The sequence below is a fragment of the Hemiscyllium ocellatum genome, chromosome 25 (assembly GCF_020745735.1).
Source record: "Hemiscyllium ocellatum isolate sHemOce1 chromosome 25, sHemOce1.pat.X.cur, whole genome shotgun sequence".
In the NCBI taxonomy this organism is placed as follows: domain Eukaryota; kingdom Metazoa; phylum Chordata; class Chondrichthyes; order Orectolobiformes; family Hemiscylliidae; genus Hemiscyllium; species Hemiscyllium ocellatum.
This window is the reverse complement of record NC_083425.1, coordinates 12270344-12289502: the sequence shown is the minus strand read 5'-3', so window position 1 is coordinate 12289502 and position 19159 is coordinate 12270344. Positions and strand designations below refer to the sequence as shown.

Genomic DNA, 19159 nt, shown 5'->3' with positions numbered 1-19159 from the left:
GCAAAAACAAAACAAAAAACAATTTTGAGAAGGTTTCGGACGAGTATCTGCACAGTCACAATGTCCAGGGGCATCACGTGCTCTGGAAGTGTTCACAATACCTCTTCGCCCTTTGTACTCACAAACAAAATAACTCACCATTGCTGGACACCCTCAGTCGAAAACATGGAGAATCATTGCCCCAATTCTAGAAGGATCTGCTTCTTTCAATGAGATTGAGTAAGCGATGGACTTTTTTAAAAAAATAGGGTTTGTTGATTCTTTACTGGACTCGGCGCTTCCTCTCCAATGCTGAATATGGCCATAATAGTCTGAAGATGTCTGACCTCTTCCCATTCAGAAGCTCATCAGACTGGCTAGCATTTGCATGGAATGCCATGTGGGAATATCAGGTGTGGTAGCCCTCTTACAGTGCAGTGGTAGTGCCTTTGAGCCAGGAGGCCTAGGTTCAGGTCCCACCTGCCCCTGAGGAGTGCAATAGCATCTCTGTGCAGGTTGATTACTGTATCTTCAATGACTCTGTTGTTGGGATTGAGAGGGTAAAGGGATTGAGATCAGGTGAATGGCTTACGTACAATATTCGGTGTGCAGAATGGTTGAATGATCTATTCCAGATTTCAAGACTTCAAGGGAACCTTGGTTTAGATCAATGATTTATCAAATTCAAATCCAGCTGAAAATGTGTTGCTGGTCAAAGCACAGCAGGCCAGGCAGCATCTCAGGAATAGGGAATTCGACGTTTCGAGCATAAGCCCTTCATCAGTGTTTGACCAGCAACACATTTTCAGCTGTCCTGCCTGGCCTGCTGTGCTTTGACCAGCAACACATTTTCAGCTGTGATCTCCAGCATCTGCAGACCTCATTTTTTACTCAAGTTCAAATCCAAACAGTCTGATTGTCCCCTTGCCCCAATTAACATCCAGCCTCCCAATTCAAGCTCCCCTTTTCACCTTGTCATGGCCCGCCCCCGCTGTGCTCTCAATGGCCCTGCATCCAGCACCAGATTCCCATTGATTTTACCTGGCTTCATCCAGGACGACTGTCCAATAACAAATTGCTAGACGTGCGAGCCTTACTTCAGTTGTAGGTATAGTGTTGGAAAGGGTTATAAGAGATAGGATTTACAATCATCTGGAGAGGAATAAGTTGATTACGGATAGTCAACATGGTTTTGTGAAGGATAGGTTGTGCCTCAAAAACTTTATTAAATTCTTTTACGAAGGTGACCAAATAGGTGGACGAGGATAAAGCAGTTGATGTGGTGTGAATGGATTTCAGTAAGGCATTTAATAAAGTTCCCCATGGTAGGCTATTGCAGAAAATACGGAGGTATGGGATTGAGAATGATTTAGCTGTTTGGCTCAGAAATTGGCTAGTTGGAAGAAGACAGAGGGTGGTAGTTGATGGAAAATGTTCATCCTGGAGTTCAGTTACATTTGGGTACCACAAGGATCAGTTTTGGGTCCACTGCTGTTTGTCATTTTTATAAGTGACCTGGATGAGGGTGTAGAAGGATGGGTGAGTAAATTTACGGTGACACTGAGGTCAGTAGAGTTGTGGATAGTGACAAAGGATGTTATAGGTTACAGAGGGACACAGATAAGCCGCAGAGCTGGGCTGAGAGGTGGCAAATGGAGTTTGATGCAGAAAAGGGTGAGTTGATTCAGTTCAGAAGGAGTAACAGAAATGAAGAGCGAATGAGCTAATGGTAAGATTCTTGATAATGTAGATGAGCAGAGAAATCTCGGTGTCCAGGTACATAGATCCTTGAAAGTTGCCACCCACATTGATAGGGTTGTTAAGAAAACATACAGTGTGTTGGCTTTATTGGTAGAGAGATCAAGATTTGGAACCATGAGGTCATGCTGCAGCTGTACAAAACTCTGGTGTGGTCGCACTTGGAGTACTGCATGCAAGTCTGGTCACCGCATTATAGGAAGGATGTGGAAGCTTTGGAAAGGGTTCTGAGGAGATTTACTAGGATGTTGCCCAGTATGGAGGGAAGGTCTAATGAGGAAAGCCTGAGGGACTTGAGGGTGTTTTCATTAGAGAGAAGGTTGAGAGGTATCTTAATTAAGATATAAAGATAATCAGAGGGTTAGGTGGGTTGGACAGTGAGAGTTTTATTTCCTTGGATGGCAATGGCTGACACGAGGGGACATAGCTTTAAATTGAGGGGTGATAGATAGACAGATATCAGAGATAGTTTCTTTACTCAGAGACTAGTAGGGGCATGGGACTGTAGTAGAGCTGCCAACTTTACGGGCATTTAAATGGTCATTGGATGGACATATGGACAAGAATGGAATGGTGTAGGTTAGATGGGCTTCAGATTGGTTTCACAGGTTGGCACAACATCGAGGGCTGGAGAGCTGTAATGTTCTATGTTCTATTAATACTGCATGCATGACTTTGCTGTTCAATTATACTGTACAGCATTAATGATAAATGTATTCATAGACTATTCCTCTGTCTGTGTGTTCAGCCTACACAAAAGAAACGCTATTTAAGTACCGCAGTTTGTTAAAGCTTTTCAATGACCACTCATCAGGACAATTTGCAAGAATGCCAATGTGAAGAGGACCAATTTAAAATACTGCTTGTGAAGAACATGCTTCCACTACCTCTCAGACACGAATAACCCCCGCTGCTCCTCCTTGCACTAGGATTTCTTGCAGATTGTCCTATTGCAGATATTCCCAAACTTGTGGGTGGGGTTGGGACCCTGAGCTGACATTTCAGGGCCGGGGGCTGAGGTCTCACTGAGGGGTTGTGATAATTTTCAAGCCATGAAATGGGGTCACTGCGAGAAAAGGTGTTAATCAGAGTCATAGACAACTGATCATTATCTGGCATGAAGGTGGTTTGCAGAAATATCCAGAGTTTAATGAATGGACAGTTTGGAAGAGCTCAGAGTAGGTTGCTGACTTGAAACAAATTCATTAATGGGATGTAGGTGTCATGTTCACGGTCACTTTATTCAACAGGGTTAAACACATTACAAGTTACGAAGCTGATATTACAGTAAAGCCGACTCATTGGTATGCATACAGCTTGAAAAAACAAAGCAGACTAACAGCCAAGCAGAGACGCAGCTTTGTTTACTTACACAGTGTCCCTTAGCACGAACTATCTTAAAAGCAAAAGAGGGGGGAAAATCCACCTCCAACAATGGACATTGGTGGCAAGGTTAGCTTTCTCTGTTTATCCCCAGATCCACTCCCAGCTCATTTGGGAATGAAAGATAAATTGATGGGATGTAGAGGAATGGGAAATATAATTGTGTAGGTGATAAAGACAGCACGGTCTAGTTGGTCTGATAGTTCTGGGCCAATGTTCTAGTGCAGGGGGTGCCCAAACTGTGGGTCATGACCTGCAGTGGCCTTGCAGGATGAGCTCTTGGGATTGTGAGTTCCAATCAGTCATGGAGGTTGTGGAGTATTAAAATCCCTCTCTTTACATGCTTGGGACTGTTTCTTTTGTTTGGCCTTACTTAATCATCTGTTCTCTGAGTCCCGAATGCTGCTGTGAGCTTGAAAGAAACCCAGAAAGCTTAAACCCATTCTCTGCTCAACAACCCACCCCCATCCTCCCCATTCAACAAGCCTCCAACCCTCTCACTCCCACTCAACCAATCCCTGCCCAATGTCAACAAACAGCCCCATCTCCACTGTCACTCTGAGATTACAGGACGTCTAAGATATTAACATGAGGGCATGCTGGGAAGAAGTTTGGGAAATATTGTTTTAATATGTGCAAGACAAATATCTTTCACAAATGGGATCATTTCCTTCCACCAATACGCAAGTTCTGTACTACTAAATGTCTATAAACAGCATTGTGAATCCTAACAGAGCATCTCATCGTTGACCATTCACTGGAGGTAACAGAGGATCTCTGTCACGTTGCTGTTCTGTAAGTTTAAAGGTAAAGTCATTATAATCCTAGCATTCCATTGGGTTGCTTTCCCATCACAGAGAGACAACTGGTGCTAGTTCAATGTGAGGGTCACCACACCTCAGGCAAGGGGAGAGGGTGAGAAGGAGAACTCTTCATTGTAACCTCAGTGGGTGAGGGAATTGAACTCATGTTATTAATGTTATTCTAAACTGCAAACCATCAATCCAGCCAACTGAGTTAACCAAACCATGGCCTTCATTCAATTGTGAAATACAGTTTGATTCAACAGATAGTTTAAGGCAATTTAAGCAATGGCTATATAAATCAAAGATGGACCATATTGCTTTAATTTCCTGCTGACTATTTTTCACATTTGCCTCACCCACAACTGCTGTCAGGCTTCCACTAATCCAAAACCCAAAACTGAGGGGGAAGGATCGATGCTGGGCCCACTAATTTTTGTCATTTACATAAATGATTTGGATGTGAACGTAAGAGGTACAGTTAGTAAGTTTGCAGATGACACCAAAATTGGAGGTGTAGAAGGTTATCTCACATTACAATGTGATCTGGACCAGATGGGCCAATGGGCTGAGAAGTGGCAGATGGAGTTTAATTTAGAAAAATGCGAGGTGCTGCATTTTGGGAAAGCAAATCTTAGCAGGTCTTAGAAACTTAATGGTAAGGTCTTAGGGAGTGTTACTGAACAAAGAGACCTTGGAGTGCAGGTTCATAGCTCCTTGGAAGTGGAGTCACAGGTAGGTAAGATAGTGAAGAAGGCATTTGATATACTTTCCGTTATTGGTCAGAGTTTTGAGTACAGGAGTTGGGAGGTCATATTGCAGTTGTACAAGACATTGGTTAGGCCACTGTTGGAATATTGCAGCAATATTGGAAGGATGTTATGAAACTTGAAAGGGTTTAGAAAAGATTTACAAGGATGTTGCCAGGGTTGGAAGATTTGAGCTATAGGGAGAGGTTGAATAGGCTGGGGCTGTTTTCACTTGAGCGTCGGAGGCTGAAGGGTGACCTTATAGAGGTTTATAAAATCATAAGAGTGTTGGATAAGTAGATAAAGTCTTTTCCCTCCAGCCCAGAACTAGACAGCATAGATTTAGGATGAGAGGGGAAAGTTTTAAAAGGGACCTAAGTGGCAACTTTTTCATGCAGAGGATGGTACATGTATGCAATGAGCTGCCAGAGGAAGTGGTGGAGGCTGGTATAATTGAGACATTTAAAAGGCATCTGGATGGGTACATGAATAGGAAGGGTTAAAAGTGATATGGTCCAAGTGCTGGCACATGGGATTGGATTGGGTTAGGATATCTGGTCAGCATGGACAAGTTGGACTGAAGGGTCTGTTTCTGTGATTTGTACATCTCTATGATTCAATGAGATGAACAGGACAAATTACCTCAACACTCTTCAATCAATCATTACCTTCAGTAAGCCTTGCAGACTGTAAACTAGGATGTGAACAAACACGGGGAGCATACAGTTTAACGATGTAGAGGTAGCAAAACAAAATGAAGAACCACTTGTGGAATTAAATGAGAATACAATCCACATGACAAACAATTCCATTTGTTTCATTGTCTTTTGCTTGAACTGTTTGGTAAATACAGCAAATTCACAGTGAGAATTTTTTAAAATTCTTTTATATTAGCTTTTTTTTGAGAAGATTTGTAGCTCAGGGTGATGAAAAGAATGTAAGCTAGCTCCCTGGGCTTGAAGGTTTGTTTTCAGATGTTTCATCACCATACTAGATAACCTCAACAATGAGAGTCTCTGGTGAAGTGCTGGTGATATGTCCTGCCTCTCTATTACTAGGTCTTGGTTTTTTAACGTGGGTGATGTCATTTCCAGGTTTTTTTCAAGGGAAGGTAGATAGGATCTAAATTGATGTGTTTATTGATGGAGTTCTGGTTAGAATGCTGTGCCTCTAAGAATTCTCGTGCGTGTCTTTGTTTCGCCAGTCCTAGGGTGTGTGTGCTGTCCCAGACAAAGTGGTTTCTTCTTTGTCTATATATATAGAAATCAGTGATAGGGGGTCGTGTCTTTTAGTGGCCAGTGGGTAGCCTGGTGGCAAGTTTCCTGCTAGTTTGTCCGATGTAGTGTTTTTTATAGTCCTTGCATGGTATCTTGTAAATGACTTTAGTTTTGCTGGTAGTGTCTATTGGATCGTTCAGGTTCATCAGTCGCTGTTTAAGTGTGTTGGTAGGTTTGTGGGCTACCATGGTGCCAAGGTGTCTGAGTAGTCTGGAAGTAATTTCTGATATGTCTTTGATGTAAGGTAATGTAGCTAGAGTTTTGTTTGTGTCGTGTCTGCTTGTTTGGGCTTGTTTCTGAGAAATCGGCGGATTGTGTTTATTGGGATGGTAGTGGACCTGTGCCTCATCACCCACTTCACATTCAATAACAAAAACTGCAAATACATCATCGGAACACCTATGGTATCACCAATACCAGGGCTCATAGCAGACGCAGAGACTTGAACCAAGTTGTCCTCTCATCTATCTAACCCAAACTTTGGATCCGCGATGTAGATGACACCTTTGCCATCACAAAATGGAACAACTTAGAGGAAATATCCAACACCATCAACAATATCCTGACAGGTGTAAAATGCACAAAAGAGGAGTAGAACAACAACAGACTCCCATTCCGAGACATGACAGTTATACATAGTTTACAGAGAGCTTCAAACCAGCATCTACAGAAAAACAACAAACACGGACCAAGTACTTAACTTCAGTAGCAATCATCCCAACACCCAGAAACAGAGCTACATCAAGACATTATTTCAATGAAACACATCACACTGCAGCACCCAAGAACTACAAAAAGCAGAAGAAAAATATCTATATAATGTTTTCAAGAAAAATGGGTACTCAATAAACTCAGTTGCTGATTCCTCAGAAAGAAGACCAAAGAAGCAGACACAACACAACCAAAAACTACAGTCACATTACCTTACATCGAACACATATCAGAAATGACTTCCAGACTACTCAGACCCCTTGGCATCATAGTAGCCCACAAACCTATCAACACCCTTAAACAGCTACTAATGAACCCAAAGGATCCAACAGATACCACCAGCAAAATTAACGTCATTTACAAGATACTATACAAGAACTATGAAAAACACTACATCGGACAAACTATCAGGAAACTTGCCACCAGGATACAGGAACACCAACTGGCCACCAAAAGACACGGCCCCCTATCACTAGTTTCTATACGTACAGACAAAGAAGGACACCACTTTGTCTGGAACAATACACACAACCTTGGAGTGGCGAAACAAAGACACACACGAGAATTCTTCAGAGGCAGGGCATTCTAACCAGAACTCCATAAATAAACACATCAACTTAGATCCTATCTACCTTCCCTTGAAAAAAAGAACCGGAAATGACATCGCCCACCTTAAGAAACCAAGACCTATAGAGAGGTGGGACATACCACTAGCACTTCACCTGAGACTCTCACTGATGATGTTACCTAGTATGGTGACGAAAACAAACTCTCCAGCTCAGCGAGCTAACTTACATTCTTCAATTCTTTCTAATGTTGTAGGTAGCATTGGCCACACCAGTATTTATGGTCCATCCCTAATTGGTCTGGGGAAGTAAGCGGTGAGCTGCCTTTTTGTACGGCTGTACTCCTCGTAAGGAGGTGAGTTTCAGGACTTTGACCCAGCAACATGGAGGAACAGTGTGGTGATTGACTTGGAGTGCAGCCCTTGACCATCTAAGTAGTAGAGAGTGTGAATTTCGAAGATACTGTCAAAAGAGCCTAGGTGAATCTTTGCAGTGCATTTTGTAAATGGTGCATAATGCTGCGACTGAGCATCAGCGGTGGAGGGAGTGGATGTTTATGGATGTGGTGCCAATCAAGTGAACATTTTTTCCCTGGATGGTATTAAGCTTCTTGAGCGTTGCTGCAGCTGCAGATAAGAGGGGAGTATTCCATCACATTCCTGACTTGTGCCTTGTAGATGGCAGACAGGACTTTGGGGAGACAGGAGATAAGTTACTCACTGCAGAATACAGAGCCTCTGACCTACTCCACAGTATATATATAACCAGTCCCATTCAGTTTCTGATCAATGGTAATATCCAGGATGTTTACAGTGGGGCATTGAGTGATGGTAATGCCATTGAACGTTATAGGCAGTGGTTAGATTGTCTCTAATTGTTCACTGCAGATTTCCTAGCCTCTGGCTTGTTTTTGCAGCCACTGTAATTATACAACAGTTCCAGTTCAGCTTCTGTTCGATGGTAACCCCCAGGATGTTGATAATGGGGGATTCAGTGATGGTAATGCCTTTGAATGACGAATGCTGGGTCTATCAGTAAGGACTGTGAGATTAATTGCAAATGTACAGACATCAGAAGCTGTTACGGGTTTTATCCTAATGCACTGATAACCTTGACATTACAAATCCTGAAGAATACAGGCTGTTGTCAAATTGCATCTCATACACTACATTAGGATGTCGGGCACATGCACTAACAACAGGGTACCAGGAAAGAGCAGACAACCTAAAAGTAAATGCAGACATTTCTAATGGACACCTTTAAAGGCAGGTTCATCTGAAAGGCTGGTGAGAGGGCAAATGCTTGACTTTCACACAGGGATTTGATTTCTAAAGCCATCTAGAGTAGAAGCTGGCCTCAAGTGATTCCAGTGAATCAAAACACAATCAAAGAATTTGACTGACTGTCATCATTAATAAAGTTAGCGGAAGCCTGTGCACACTGCAGGCTTATTATCATTTAGAACAACACTATGTCGCATTAGTGATTTCCTCAGCTCTTGAAAGCTGCTAATGTTATACCTGAGCTCCTGCACACAGACACAATCTGATATATTTATGTGTGAGGAAGACAAGGTCATAACATTTTGTTCCAGCATGCTGGGGAAATATGTGACATTATAGTTTGATGTGCAAGAGGAAGCTCTCACAGTTACACACCAGCAGTGTATGGAATGTCTGGTGGGTGAATGTACTGTACATGAGCAGTATCTGCTAGGGACAGGCCCCACTGTGGAAAAAATGGTGTATGGATTGAATGCATGTGTACAACATCAGCTGTGAGTGCACATCATATTTGTAATATCTGATGTAGATACACCACAGACACAATAGGCTAAATTCGGTGCCGTAAATTTTCTTTGTGCAATATAACTTATGGGTGCATTATCAGCTGGGTTCGTGTGGAATATTTGCGATGGATATATCAGCTGGTGATATATTCGTGACACATGTAATTTCTTTCTTTCTGTGAAAATGATAATGTGAATTTGAAAAACTTTGATTTCTTGGGGAATGGACATCCTGTTCTAGAATCTATGATAGTTTGTGAGCTGCCCTCATAGAAACTGATCAAACCTGCTCACAAATTGCAGTTCAAAGCGGTCTGCTGTTCTGCACTAAAACCAAAGCTCCCTTTCCCATATACCTGCCCTTTAGACTCAAAGCGAGGTTCAGAAAACAGCGATTGCCTTTGACAGCAAGAACCTGGGATTTCACTGTAAATATCCATCAGAACTTGTTCCTTTAATTCCAAGCATGCTGCAGCACCTCAGTGTTCAAGTAAATGTGCAGGAGAAACAGAAAAAGGAAATTCAGCAGGTCTGGCAGCATCCACGGGGGAAAAAACAGAATTAACTCTTCGAGTCCAGTGACACTTCACCGTGGGCGGCACGGTGGCACAGTGGTTAGCACTGCTGCCTCACAGCGCCTGAGACCCGGGTTCAATTCCCGACTCAGGCGACTGACTGTGTGGAGTTTGCACGTTCTCCCCGTGTCTGCGTGGGTTTCCTCCGGGTGCTCCGGTTTCCTCCCACAGTCCAAGGATGTGCGGGTCAGGTGAATTGGCCGTGCTAAATTGCCCGTAGTGTTAGGTAAGGGGTAAATGTAGGGGTATGGGTGGGTTGCGCTTCAGCAGGTCGGTGTGGACTTGTTGGGCCGAAGGGCCTGTTTCCACACTGTAAGTAATCTAAAAAAAAAGAACTGTGGAGGAGAGAATCCAAGAAACACAACTCAAAATACCTTATTTTTCTTTTATATGTCTATATACAAGATGGTGGTGAAGTGCTAGAGGATTGCTAATCCAGTCAGTCTAACCTCTGTTCTCGGTGAATTATTGGACAAACTGTCGTGTAGGAAGGCACGGATTAATCAAAGCCAGTCAGCACGGACTTGTTAAAGGATGAAATGTTTCTGATTAAATTGATTGAATTTTTTTGAGGAGGCAACAAGGAAGATTGATCAGGGCAGTATGATTGATGTGAGCCACATAGATTCTAGTGAGGCTTTTAACATGGCAGACTGGTTAAAAAAGTATTAAGCCATGTGATCAGGGAAATATAGCGAGCTGGATACACATTTGGCTCAGTGGCAATATACAAGGGAGAACTGTCGCTGAGTGTTTTTGTGACTGGAGAGATCTTACTTGTGGAGTTCAACAGTGCTGAATCCCCTGTTTTCTGTGAAATATATTAATGCATTGGACATAGATGTGGTGTGCATCTTTGAGAAGTTTAGAGACAGCGCAAAAACAAGCCACATGGTTTGTAGTGAGGAGGACAGCGGTAGACAGCAGGAAGATATCAATAGGCTGATCAAGTGGGTAGAAAAGACACAAAAGGAATTCAACTCAGAGAAAGGAGAGCTGGTGAACTCGGAGAGGCCAATCAAGGCAGAGGAAAACACAATTAGTGGGAGATTACTCAGAAGAAGTGAGGAATGTTGGAGTGAATGTCCACATATATTTGAAGGTAACAGAGCAGGGCAGGAGGTGATAATGAAAGCACAAGGAATCTTTTCCTTTATTAGCCCAGATATAGAATACAAAGGCACATGGAAATTACACTGGGACTGTCTAAATCTTTAACCAGGCCGCTATTTGAGCACTATGTGCGGTTCTGGTTACTTCATGACGGAAAAGATCTAACTGCATTAGAAAAGGTGCAGAGGAGATTTCCCAGGATGTTTCCACTTCTAGCAAAATGCAGCTGTGAGGAAGTATTGGATAGTTTGAAGTTCTTCTCCTTGGAAGAGAGGTGGCTGAGGTGGGAATCTGATTAAGGTCTACAAAAGTTGTGAGGGACCTTGATAAAATGAATGCAAATAGCCAAATTATTTTAGCAGAGAGGTCAGTGACTAGGGGCGATAGATTTAAAACAAATACAGGAGGAGAAAGATTAAAGTGGGGGTGAGTAGGGGTCTGGACCTGACTGCCTGAAAATGCGTTGGTCATCTGGAAATACGCCATAACCTCCAGGGATAGGGAGCTAATGATGGAAAATGGGATTATTGGGTAGTTCATTTATCAGCTGCGCAGTCAAAACGAATCCTTCCATTCTATAAATTTCTCTCTATTTCTAAATATTCTAAAATAGGAGGAATGTGCAGGAATGTGGGGACAGGGTGGAGAGGGGTCATACCCAACTGTCTCTTAGCATTGCCAGCAAGGGCATGATGCATCTCAAGGTCTGGTTTATTGTGCTGTAACAATTCTGTGACTGTATGTTTTGATTCCATGTGAGCGATATGGTGATGGTTGAACCACCTTCTTGAACTGCTGCTGTCCAGTGGTAAACCCTCAGTGCCATGAGGGGGGAAATTCCAGGGGTTGGACTCAGCGACAGTGAAGTAACAGCGATCTAGTTCTGATTCAGCAGAGTGTGAGAGAACGTGATCCCACACATTTTGCAGCCCTTGTGTTTTCTACATATTATTTTCCTCCATATTCCTTACTATTTTTATCAGACATCACAAAGTGAATGAAATGTGACATCCAAACATTACAGTAAAATATGTGACTGTCAATAAAAGCTAGATAATATATCAGTATTCAGAGAATACTTTTTGTTTGAAATATAATGAATGCAAATTCTAACTTTGACCTACACTGATCGGGATGTGGGTTGAAATGAGAAACTACGCAGTCTAGCAGTTCAACAATGAGTTTAATCATCAGGGCTGCAGATAACACAACCCATTGTTTTCCTTCAATCGAAATATCCCAAGTAAACAAACAGAGCTAAGAGAACTGAACAATCCTGATATACAGCCATTAAACCCTGTATTTGGCTTTGGACAAAATGTTCTCAAGATTCAGTTGCCTACTGTTCTGGCCTGGCAATGTTGTTTTTGTGAATTTAAGCCATAAAGTGTCCAAATCACACCTTATTTTCTGAGCTTGCAGCAAGCATGTAATTTAACAATAATTCGTATTGATTTATCACCTTTAGTGCAGTAAAATGAGCTAAACAGGAATAATTATTTGACACTGAGCTGCATAAAATTATATTTGGATGGTTGAGCATAAGGTCCATCAAAAGAGGAGGTGAGGTTTAGGGAGCAGACTTCCGAGCTAAAAGACTTGGCAGCTGTGGGCTCAACTGCCAATAGTCTAGCAATGGAAGTCAGGAACACTCAGGAAGTCAAGATTAGAAGATGGAGGAGATTTTGTAGTTTGTGAGGCTGCTAAATGAAGTGACAAAGACAGAAAGGGAGAGGGTGAGAAGGCCATGGAAGGACTTGAAAACTACGGTGAATATAATTTAACAAACTCCAAATAAACTCAGCAACATAGAAATAACCTTTTGCGAATGTTTTCTCTGTCTGTTATATACAAGTTTTATGAAGAGGGTATTTAATTTCTGAAGCTCATTCATCTACCAAAAGAACTCCGACAACACTCATGGCACAACAACTATCTGTTCGGATTTGTCCAGAGTGCAGCTGTGCTTCCTGAGTTCGATGGAGGCTGGTTGGTGGAAAAGGCCATCCTAACACAGGCCCAACAGCAGGTTGCCTGGCAACGACTGTGAAATTCTGAAAAACTGAATAAAAGATTTCCAAGACTTAATTTAAAAAATGGAATTTAGAGTCTGGCTCCCAGGATGAGAATACCTTTCAAATTAGAGAGTAGTAAGGGTATGAAATGCTTTGCCTGCAACGGTGGTAGATTCCACCTATCACATCTCCATCGCCCCTCCCCCAAATCCCTCCTCCCTACCTTTTATCTTAGCCTGCTTGGCACACTCTCCTCATTCCTGATGAAGGGCTTATGCCCGAAACGTCGAATTTCCTATTCCTTGGATGCTGCCTAACCTGCTGTGCTTTAACCAGCAACACATTTTCAACGGTGGTAGATTCGCCAAGTTTAAGTGCATTTAAGTCGTCATTGGACAGGTATATGGACATACATGGAATAGTGTAGGTGGGATGGGCATCAGATTAGTATTACAGGGCGGCGCAACATCGAGGGCCAAAGGGCCTGTACTGCGCTGTAATGTTCTATGTTCTAAAAAAAACCTGAGTTTGTGATACTTGTGGTGGTAGATGGATGAAAGTGGGAAAAGTTGGTGCAGCCATTTTAGGTTCTGGATTCTGCAAGTCCTGGATATATCATTTATCTTTTTATTGTAAATATAACAAAAGCCTTAATAGAAATGGCAGTGGGGACTATTTTACTTTGATAGAGTCTGTACAGTCTCAACCATAAAGGAAAAGTCACTGTTTGTCTCCTGGATCGGGGGGCTGCACTCTCATTAGAGAAAGACAAAGGCAACCATGCTGGGAGTGACCATGCCTTAGGCAAGGGGAGAGATTGAGAAGGAGAGTTCTTCATTGGTAACCTCAGTCAGTACAGGAATTGAATCTCTGCTGTTAGCATCACTCTGCATAAAGCAGCTGCCAACCAACTAAGCTAACTAAACAATATGAGCAATGGTGCTCTCGTATTCCTCAACTTTTTGGGTTGGGCATTTAATCAAGACATTATGCCCGAAACGTCGAATCTCCTGTTCCTCGGATGCTGCCTGACCTGCTGCGCTTTTCCAGCAACACATTTTCAGCTCTGATCTCCAGCATTTGCAGACCTCACTTTCTCCAGCAACAATTTCAATTAGGCTTTGCACAATTAAATTTCACCAAAACCCAGCTTCACACTGAGGTGCTTAAATGTTGGAATCAGAATGCAAACACATGGGGGTATGGGGTATGGAGCTACAACTTTGTCCTGACCAGCCAGTCATCGAAACTTTGGTCTCAACTAAGTCTCCTGAAGCAACACAATATCATTGAACCTACAACTGCATATTAACGTGCAAAGGATAGATATTACCTAGATTGTCAGCAAAGAAATAAATGACTAAAAACAAAATTTTAATTTTGTTTTCAAAAGACATGCATTCAATGAAATATTTATGCACAAGCTGCCTTTTCGAAAATACAATGCCGTAATGAATCCAGCGTTAGCTGTCTGTCTGGGATCTGTGCTCAGTACAACACCTTAATTTTTTCTTCATTGTATACAAACTCATAGGGTACAGGCTCAATTTATAAAACCGGACTTCACTTATATCTCACACTTGGAGAAGCACAGAAGGTCAGGCAGTATCCGAGCAGCAGGAGAGTCGACGTTCCGGGGATAAGCCCTTCATCAGGAATGTGGAGGGGGAGTGAGCTAAGAGATAAATAGGAGGGTGGGGGTGGGGCTGGGGGTAAGGTAACTGGGAAGGAGATAGGTGGATGCAGGTGGGGGGTAATAGTGATAGGTCTGTGGGGAGGGAAGAGTCGACAGGTGGCAAGGAAGATGGACAGGTGGGATAGTTCAAGAGGGCAGTGCTGAGTTGGAGGCTGGATCTAGGATGAGGTGGGGGAGGGGAGATGAGGAAACTGGTGAAGTTCACGTTGATACCATGTAGTTGAAAGGTCCCAGGGCACTGCCCTCTTGACCTGTCCTACCTGTCCATCTTCCTTCCCACTTATCTGTTCCACCCTCCCCACTGATCTATCACAATCACCCCCCACCTGCATCCACCTATCACCTTCACAGCTACCTTCCCCCCCAGCCCCAACCCCACCTTCCTATTTATCTTTCAGTCCCCTTCCCCCTCCACATTCCTGATGCCCGAAACGTCCACACTCCGGCCCCTTGGATGCAGCCTGCCCTGCTGTGTTTTTCCAGCACCACCCTTTTCGACTCTGACTCTCCAGCATCTGCAGTCCTCACTTTCTCCAAACTGCATAGTGAGTGAGTCTTCATTACCCCTTAACAAGGACTTAGACGCCATGAGAGGGCAATTATGATTCAGACTAGGCTGAGAGACCATATTTGGGCACGAGAGGAAATTGCCAATTAAAAGCAGAAAAACACTTTCAAATGTCATTATGAAGGTGAAACGCTATGAGTGCTAAAAATCTGAAATTAAAACAAAAACCTCAGAAAGGATTGTGGTCTCTGTTTTAGCTCAGGGACCTTTCCCCTGAGCTCAGATGGGCTGCAGAAAGATCACAGACCTAAGTTGGTAGCAACGAGCAGGTTCCCACAGCGTCACTGGTCTCCAAACATTGACTGTGTTTCTCTCTCCGCAGGTACTGCTGAGTTTCTCCAGCACTTGCTGATTTTGTTTCAGAATCTTATGCCTTGTTCTAACTTCACTGATATTCAGCCTCCCCTTTCACCAAACTCACCAAACAATCTAGACATTGGGAAAACTCAATGAGAAAACCAATGTGGGCAGCTGTGGATTCAGCTCAGTGTTTATTCAGGCCACCTCTGCTTTGGAAGTCAGGGCACGCTGTGTGGGCAATGGCCACACACCTCCCACATCTATGGATGTTGGCATTTGAAATGCGCCAGCCTCTGGCACCCTACATGGGACATTTCCAATCCCCATACAGGACCCTTCTCACCTCAAGACTGTACCTCAGGCTGCACCAGTGGCTATCATTATGACGCTGCAGCAAAGAGACTGTGTGTCCAGGGTTACACACCCAGTTCTCACTTCTCCAGTACTCACACACCTGAACATGCTTACAGCATCCCTGCTTTGCCTTGTCTTTCTGCACATTGTCCCCTTAGCCAGCCACAGTACTACTGTGCAGTTCAACACTGCCAATGGGCCAGCTAGTCTCGGTCAAGCCTTTGCTCAGGACACCCAGGCACAGAAAGACAAGGGCAGTCTCCAATAACAGCCCAGGACCTACTCAGGGCAATCAGAGTCAGCATCCTCTCCTAGATTAGATTAGGTTCCCTATAATGTGGGAAACAGGCCCTTCAGCCCAACTAGTCCACACCGACCCTCCGAAGAGTCACCCACCCAAATCTATTTCCCTTTGACTAATGCACCTAACACTATGGGCAATTTAACCTGGCCAATTCACCTGACCCGCATGTTTTTGGCAGGAAACCGGAGCACCCGGAGGGAACCCATGCAGACACGGGGAGAATGTGCAAACTCCACACAGACAGTCACCCGAGGCTGGAATCAAACCTGCTCCCTGTCTCTGTGAGGCAACAGTGCTAACCACTGAGCCACCGTGTCCTCATCAAGGGACAGCCCACCTCCTGATTGACTCTTTTTGCCCTGTTGTGGACTGGTATGTGAGAGAGAGAGAGAGAGACAACTATTATGGAGACTGAAAGTCAAAGGCACAGCTGGCACTGTTGGTGCAAGTGGGATGGTGTCCTGAGTGAGAGAGTTGGCAGCGCAGAGGGCACACAGAGTCAGTGGTGTTGAGTGTTGGAGTGGGTGAGAGTGAGTGAAGGGAGAGAGGATGTCACTGATAATAGGGAGGGTGGTACAACATGAGCCTTGGTGGGAGCTGGGCACAGCCACAGAGACAGAGAGTAAGTAGATTAGATTAGATTACCTACAGTGTGGAAACAGGCACTTCAGCCTAACAAGTCCACACCGACCCGCCGAAGCGCAACCCACCCATACCCTTACATTTATCCCTTCACCTAACACTACGGGCAATTTCCCATGGCCAATTCACCTGACCTGCACATCTTTTGGACTGTGGAAGGAAACCGGAGCACCCGGAGGAAACCCACGCAGACACGGGGAGAATGTGCAAACTCCACACAGTCAGTCGCCTGAGTCGGGAATTGAACCCGGGTCTCTGGCGCTGTGAGGCAGCAGTGCTAACCACTGTGCCACCATGCCGCCCACGGGAGGGAGGTATGGAAGAGAAATGGTAGAATCTACCCTGGTAGAGTGGAGAAGGACATTGCCCTCCTCCCAACATTGCTGGGCATTCTTCCAGGATAAGACTGCTCCAACCTGGGTAGAAGCCTCATACCAGAACTGGACATAGCCTGGTGTTGTGGCTGTCCGTCCCATCCTGTCTGGTGGGCCCTCCAGGATTGGGGCCTGTAAAGCGAGGTGTCAAACTCCTCCTCTCTGCCACAGCTGGGTGCAGGGCAGTTCAGAACTAATGGAGCTTGTCCAGGTGCACGATTGGCTCTTAAAGATGGCGTGGGCACAAAGGATGTTGGTGTTTTGACAGATAGCGACCACTGTTATGGAAATGGTGCACGGTAAGATGGGGGCGGGGGGGGAGGGGGTGATGGAATCAGATGTGAAGGATGCCACAGGGGCACAGCAGGTAATGAGTGTGGTGAATTTGGTATGATGTCAGTGAAAAATCCCACAAGGCCTCACAGTGAAAATCCCACCAAAAACATGACCCAAGTCGGACTTATCCATAAAACTATAAGCTTCAGCTCTCAGTTTCCCACTCCAGATGCTACAGGAGCTGCTGAGTGTTTCCACTATTTTCTGTTTTACCCCTTATGACCACTTTCACTCAGTGGGTCACTTCCATCCACATATTTGCTAATGTCTCCCACTGAGGAACACGTAACCTCACGGAGTTCATCAAAATGCCAGGCTTGATACTAGATTCAACACCTTTTGCCTTTTAAACAAACTGCAACTAAGCTCTAAATTATTTGGTCTCAGATTCTGATTTTAAAAGAGGAATATTAATACTCACTGCCCTTTTTCTCTTCAATCAGGCTCTCTAAAATGGGCAGCCAATGTTATTGTCTATCTGAATTAACGAGTCAAGCCCGACCTAGCAGCTATAACTTTGAAACAATATTAATTGACAAACTATCCCAAGTTGGACAATGTCTAATGCTTTCTGTGGTTTTTGAATTGAAAGCAATCATTAATTTAAATCACCCACTGATCAAACACTAATATAAAGCACCCTTTTACTGAGCTAACTACCAGCTGTTGTGTTTTAATACCTGCTGTGCGGTGGGGGAGGGGGGAACGTTAAAGTCATTCGTGAAGCCCTAAAGGAGGGGTTAAACAGCGGCAAGTTTAAAAATAAAGAGATCTACTGACCTTTCCAAACCAACTGCTGCCTGCCTCTTTTAAGTAGAGGAGGCTTTGACGACCCAAGTCAGTCTGATGAAGGAAGTGCCCTGCGAATAGACACATATAAACAACAAGATTATCACTGGCATCTCCACCTCCTTCTGTTCTTCATCAATAATCCTTTCGCAAGGCTGCAGGAGGTTACAGAATATTGTCTGCCATGATGAAGAGAGAGAGAGAGAGACGCTTATCCACCACTGTCTTCTTCACTGAGAGCCTCTTGACAAGTGAAGTGGAAAAACAATGTTGGACAGCATGCAGCAGGAAGCAGAAATTGTGCAACTTCAGAGAGAGAGAGAGAGAGAGAGAGAAATAGCTGCTGCTCACTCCAGCTTCAGAGCCAAGGTAAACAAGTTGTTTACTGGGAAAAGATGTGACCCCTGTGGTAACTCTCCTCCTCGCATTGGCATTCTCCACCCCTGCAAATTACTGAGTGCAAGGATTGCGAGCACATGCTGACTTACTGAAAGAAATAAATTCTTTGTCAGTAACTTGCGGAGCTGTGGTCGCTTGGCTGGCTGGAGGACATAAAACAATTCCAACATTCCAGTAACATCAGAACTGCTCTGAATTAATAAAGATAGGTTTGCATAATTTTCAATATCATCACAACATGCTGAACATTCTCATCCTACTGTTAACAGGGCAGCAGGCAATGAATAACCAAGTATAGAGAAGAGAGTTTTCATTCATAGTGATACAATGCAGTGAAGCAAATCTTAGATATTCCTCTTATATCTATACATACTTTCACCCATGTCTCTATACATTTCATATCAATGCATAATATATACGTGTAAACCTCCACACAGATATATCAGACAGAGATTATTTGGAAGGTGTTAACGTCTGCCCACAAATTTTGAAAGATTTATTGAAAAGCCTTTTGGCATTGTCACCGAATCTCCAAGCATCCCCAAGCAGGAATGGTACAATCCACCATCTCTAATCAACACAGACTGACTAATACTGGATATGTGTGTGTGTGTGTGTGTGTGTGTGTGTGTATGCGTGTGTCTGAGTCTGTGTGTGTCTGTGTGTGCATGTGTGTAGG

The 19159-nt window shown here is 43.8% G+C and overlaps 1 protein-coding gene across 3 annotated transcripts in view; it reads right to left on the bottom strand.

Annotated features, from left to right (window-relative positions):
• The window catches only part of aatkb (apoptosis-associated tyrosine kinase b), a 456234-nt gene that overhangs the window by 59969 nt on the left and 377106 nt on the right, over positions 1–19159 (bottom strand). For all 3 annotated transcript variants that reach the window (XM_060844816.1, XM_060844815.1, XM_060844817.1), the window contains one exon: positions 18073–18152. In XM_060844816.1, the coding sequence (XP_060700799.1) occupies positions 18073–18152 (80 nt within the window). The remainder of the gene's footprint in view (positions 1–18072; positions 18153–19159) is intronic.